Here is a 6,000-nt window from a genome sequence, read left to right on the forward strand (position 1 = left end):
TTTTCAGCAACATGTATCAATCTGTAACATTGATGTGCTGATAAAAAGCGGACAGAAGAGGATAGAAGCACACTAAGTGGAAACAAGGCCTAACTGATCCCTGTGCCTATGACTTCCCATCATGGAACCCACTATGCAGCTCACCTCTTCCTGCCTCTAGAGTGGAGTACTGTCCATTACTACTAGGAAGGAGCTGATTGGCTCTGGTGCAGACAGTCCTGATGCAAACAGGTGGGTTGCCACATCAAACTCTGAAAAGCCCACTCCTCTCCTACTGGATATAGAAGCTTAAAGTGTAACTGTTGGGCATAAAATCCAAAATAAATTATTTATTTTTATCTGGTAAACAAGTAATAAGAATACTAACCAGGCAATCCAAAAGTTAAAATCACTATTACTTTTCCTGTTGATAAATGATCATTCCCCAGTTTACCTCACTCTTATTTGGTACACACAACATTTGGTACACAAAAAGGAAGTTGCAGGGCATGCTGGGTTGTCTTTTTTTGCTTCTCTACTTCTCCTCAGACTTAACTAATGCAGCCTGATTGGCTGAAGCCTCTTTCCCTCTGGTTTTCCCCTTCCACACCTCTGGTACTCTCTGATTGGCCAATATTTCTCATGCTGAGACAATGCACTCGCTATAGTGAAAGGCAGGCAAATAAGGCAGAGTAAGGAAGGAAATGACACCAGGATTGGCTTCAAAATAGCCACACTTAAAACGGGAAATGCTAAAAAGGATTTTCTTTTTTTTACTGTAGAAAAGTAACTAAAATCAAAACGTGGACAGTGAAATACATATGTTATGTAAGTAGAGCAAGTATTTATCTACTTATATATGTGTTTTTTTCTGAGATAGTATGGCTGACAGCTCCTCTTTAACCCAGGGGGTCAACATGCACCATCAAGATGCCAACGCTAAGCAGCCCCTGAGCTCTCTGAGCGACTGCATCTCCCGGTGGGAAACCTACCATCCAGGGGCCCTCCTTATCATATTGGGGAACTTCAACCACGCAAACCTCAACCACGAACTGCCAAGGTACAAGCAACATGTCACTTGCCCCTTCAGGAATGACCGCACTCTTGACCACTGTTACACTGTCCACAAGAACGCATACAAGGCTGCCCAAGGAGCTGCCCTGGGGAACTCCGACCACAGTCTAATTCATCTGATCCCCACTTGCAGAAGGCACCTTGATACCAACAAGCCTGTCATCAGGTCAACCAAAAGGTGGACAGAGGAGGCAAAGCTGGAGCTTCAGGCATGCTATGATTGCACGAACTGGGCTGCCCTGGCGGCTCCCTCCCTGGGGGAATGGGCAGAGAATGTCACCTCCTACATCAGTTTCTGTGAGGACACCTGCATTCCAACCAAGACCTTCAAGGTGTACCCCAACAACAACCCTTGGTTCAACAGCAAGCTGCGACGGCTCAGGAAACTGAAGGAGGTGGCGCACAAGTCCGGTTCTCCGGAGGAGTTCAGAGCTGCCAGAAATGCCTTAAATCGGGAACTAAAACATGCAAAGAGGGCCTTCTCGGACAAGTTGAGCCAGAGTCTCCAGTCCAACAATTCATGTGAAGTATGGAAAGGCCTGAGGGCAGCTACGAACCTTAAGCCCCCACCCCAGCAAGCAGCCCCCAGCACTAAACTGGCCGACGAACTCAACGAGTTTTATTGCAGGTTCGAAAAACCACCCAAGCAGCCTGGCACGACAGCGGCCAAGGACAATGGGGCGCACTCCCCTCTATCTGTCCCGGGAGTTGGCGGTGACGCTCTGATCGCAGTTAGTGAGGAGGATGTACTATGGCACCTACGCAAGCTTGACCCTAGGAAAGCTTCGGGCCCGGATGGGGTAACGTCAATTTGCCTGAGGACGTGTGCAAGCCAGCTGGCCCCTGTCCTCACCTCCATATACAACAGATCCCTTACGGAGGGCAAGGTCCCCTCCTGCTTCAAGAGGTTCACGATTATCCCAGTCCCCAAGAAGTCGGGTAACACAGATCTCAACAATTACAGACCAGTGGCCCTAACCCCCACCATCATGAAGGTCTTTGAACGGCTAGTCCTTGCCTCCCTGAAGCACTCCACTAACGCCCTCCTCGACTCACATCAATTCGCATACAGGGCAAACCGGTCGGTAGAGGACGCCATCAACATCAGCCTGGAGTAAATCACGGAGCACCTCGACAGGCCAAACGCCTACGCCAGTTCTTGGATTTCCGTTCTGCCTTCAATACCATCTGCCCTGAAATCCTGCTGGCCAACCTCGCACAGTTGGGAGTAGCCCCCCCCCCCCTCTGCAGGTGGATCGGGGACTTCCTCTTCAACAGAACGCAGAGGGTCAAGCTTGGCAACTGCTTCTCCAAGGTGAGAACTACTAACACAGGTGCTCCGCAAGGGTGTGTCCTGTCCCCACTCCTGTTCTCCATGTACACCAACAGCTGCATCTCAACTGATGACTCTGTTAAGGTCATCAAGTTGGCGGATGACACCACAATCATTGGACTCATCAGCAGTAACAGTGAGGATGCCTACCGCGGTGAGATAGACAGGATCTGCAACTGGTGTACAGATAACAACTTAGTCCTCAATGCAGCAAAGACAGTGGAACTGGTCGTGGACTTCAGGAGACGCCCCCCCCCCCTCCACCCAATTCTCATAAGGGATATCGAAGTCTCCAGGGTCCCCTGCGTTCGGTTCCTCGGCACAACCATCACTAAGGACCTAAAATGGGGGCAGAACTCCACCATAACCCAGAAAAAGGCACAGCAGAGGTTATTCTTCTTGCGCCAACTGAAAAAATTTGGCATCCCACGCGAGTTGCTCAGGTGCTTTTACACTGCCACCGTGGAGTCCATTCTTTGCACATCCCTCATCGTCTGGTACGCAGGGGCATCTGCTAGCGATAAGTACAAACTCCACAGAATAATCAGCACTGCAGAAAAGATCATCGGACTGCCACTGCCACCCCTCGATCTCCTCCACACGGCCAGGATGAGGGCCACCAAGATCTCGACCGACCCCTCCCACCCGGGCAGTCGGTTCTTCAGGCTCCTTCCACTGGGCCGCCGCTACAGGGCTGTCCCCACCAGAACCACCAGACGCTGGAATACCTTCTTCCCCCAAGCAGTACTCCAACTGAACTCGAACCCCACATGACAGCTTGTGACTTTCCTCTTGCATACAACCCCGGTTTGACTGAATGCCTCTCACTATGTACATGTCTATATTCATGTTTATGTAGCCTACCCTACACCATATGTACGTAGGTCTTATGTATGTTTGTATGTACAAATGCCATGCCATGTGCTCCAAAAACAATTCCGGGTATGTCTCTGGCATACTTGGCGAATAAAGCTAATTCTGATTCTGAAGATCACTATTGAAGTGAATGGATTGTTCGGAATCAGGACTTATTTTGCCTTTGTTCTCGTTTTGTTGCACCTCTTTTTCTAGGTTCTAAAATCGTACAGCTTTATGCTTTTTTCCACAGGACATGCCAATTCCTAATTACAATGTACTTCATGACAATGTGGAGAATCATAGAGGAACATGGAATATCAGAAAAAAAAGCGCAAGTGCAGCATCTGCTTTCTGTGCCAAAGCCAAAACCTGTGAACCATACACAGAGGATGTATGTATGGTGATCCCCGCCGGTGCCAGATACTGGGGACTTTGCTGTAGTAACACCAAGTTTACAGGCAAGATGGACAGTTCATGTAAAATTGTTTTACATCGCCCTTCTGGGTACTCGCAGTCACACACAAAGACTAGGCCGTCGACAAATGCTTCACGCAGATTTGCACTTCCTCATGGACTCTGCTCCATGTTGGGGAGAAACTTTCTCCCCACCATGGAATGAAGAAGCCTCCTCTCTCCATAGTCAGACCAGACTGCTCGGTCAGGAGCAGAGCATCATGCATGTTCAGCAATTGTCCCTAAACTGTGACACAAAACAATCATTAGTGCTAGTTTTAGGTGACAATATTGAGTGTGTCCATAGCTTACACAGTTACTGAATGAAACAATGACTGGGAACTACTCCAATTTTCCTCGACCTGTCCCTGCACACATCTTGGGAACTCAACAGTAATGTGTAGAAACAAAAGCAACAAATACGGTAACTTGGAATATTGCTAAATTGCCAGAACATTGTTCCAGGGCAGTAACAAATTTTTCTAAAAGGTGCCTATTAATGGTACAATATTTCCCCCTGGTGCGATCATTCACTCAGATTTTTGTGAAGGAACTGTACAGAAAAACATGCAGTATGGAAGAAAATAATTGTGAATTGATTCTATAGTAGATTGGAATAGGGAAATTTGATGATAGGAATGTTGGATTTTACGATTATATGTGAAGAAGTGCCCTAGTTGACCCATTTATGGGAACAATCAATAATTTACCTTCCGATTCCACAAGTTTGATCAAATGATTGCATCTGAGGGAAACATTGTGCCCTTAACGTCACTTTTAGGGAGATACCACACTTGCATCAGTGGGAATCACAGATAATTCCCCACAAGTGTTTTATTTATTTTATTTATTGTATTTACAAAGCGCCAACATATTACGTAGCGCTGTTTTGCGCAGTATTGTGCGTTTTGCAGTGTTTTAACTTGCAGGGGTTTTTCATACAGTAGTTATTGATTTCAATGAAAAGCTGCTTGCATTGTGCAGTAGTACAGGTTGTTTTTTTATTTTAACGCTATGCGGAATCGCATATGCCTCCGAAAAACGCAGCAGCACCATAGGCTATAATTATAGGCGATTCTACATGCATTTAAAATGCTGTGGATTTGTGTGACCCATGCCTAAGACGAATTTATATTGCTATGGGTGACATTCTGAAGAACACAGCTTATTCCTCACCAAAAAAAAAAAAACACAAAAAATCACTGCACTCCACCCACCTTCGATGTGACAGACTGACTCCCTTCCCAGCTTATCACACAAAGCACAATGAATACTTTCACAAGTATGCTGAATGTTTACAGAAAGTGCAGAACTTTATCTGTGGCAGAGCTGAGGCCAGCCAGTCACCATATACATACATGGAGGAATTGGATACACACATTGCATAATGAATGAATGGTGACTCTGGCATGTTGTGGAGACACGCATATGGCAACCACAATAATAACACCCGGCTTGCTCCTTACCTAGATATTTGATCTGAAATCCTGGAGGGGGTCTGAGGGACCTGCGCACCCAGCCCTCTCTCAGCACCCCTAGGTGCTCCTCCTTGCCTTGGATCAGCAGGACGTGCTCGTCTATCCAGCCCAGGAAGAAAGTCTCCGAGATGGCAGCGGTCACCTTCTTGTTCCAGAAATGCTGCATGTTCTGCGCCTTGAAGTCGGCGAAGATCTCGTAACCCACATGGTGCTGGAGCTTCTCTTCACACAGCAGCAGCCTCTCCGAGGCGTCCCTGTGATTGAGGACCACAGCCAGGGAGTGCGGGGCGATCTGCAGTCCTGACTCCGGCTGGTTGGGCATGGCTGGCCTGGTATGGGGGGCACTGAGAGGTGACTGGCAGGCAGATGTGCACAAGAGCATGCTATCTGCACACTAACTTCTGCAGGAGTCCATAGAGTAACCTTATAGCTGGGAAATCATACTCCTCACTAACAAGACCATACTAGCCATTCCTGAACAGCTTGTCCAGTACTGAGATCAGCAGCACCCTGTGTCATCCCCCGAGAGCTGCTGTCCCGGGTGGAATTCACAGGTGGGTAATAAATGTCTGATTTACTGAGAACTAGACCCTCCCTCCGGCTCTGACAGTTTACACTGGAAAAGTCCTCTAGCTACGCCCTCTGCTGGTTTGAAACTCCTTTGGCTTTGCATCTCTCCACTGACCTGTCATTTAGATTCCCCTCATTACTTTGATGTTGTTTTAGTGGGATTAGCTTTTAAAAGCTGGAAGCAGGACTTCCTCTCCCTGTCACCCCGAGGATGTAGACAGCTCCTCCAAGCATCAAATAAACACTGCTGCAAGC

General features: G+C 47.6%; 1 protein-coding gene across 1 annotated transcript in view; it reads right to left on the reverse strand.

The window, feature by feature from the left end:
- Nucleotides 1-5,723, reverse strand: part of STOX2 (storkhead box 2) — a 294,752-nt gene extending 289,029 nt beyond the window's left edge. Inside the window, exon 1 of the mRNA XM_068278720.1 lies at nt 5,164-5,723. Within this exon, the coding sequence (XP_068134821.1) occupies nt 5,164-5,557 (394 nt within the window). The 5' untranslated portion in view covers nt 5,558-5,723. The remainder of the gene's footprint in view (nt 1-5,163) is intronic.
- Nucleotides 5,724-6,000: the final 277 nt, after the last annotated feature.

Source organism: Hyperolius riggenbachi, chromosome 1 (genome assembly GCF_040937935.1).
Source record: "Hyperolius riggenbachi isolate aHypRig1 chromosome 1, aHypRig1.pri, whole genome shotgun sequence".
NCBI classification, from domain to species: domain Eukaryota; kingdom Metazoa; phylum Chordata; class Amphibia; order Anura; family Hyperoliidae; genus Hyperolius; species Hyperolius riggenbachi.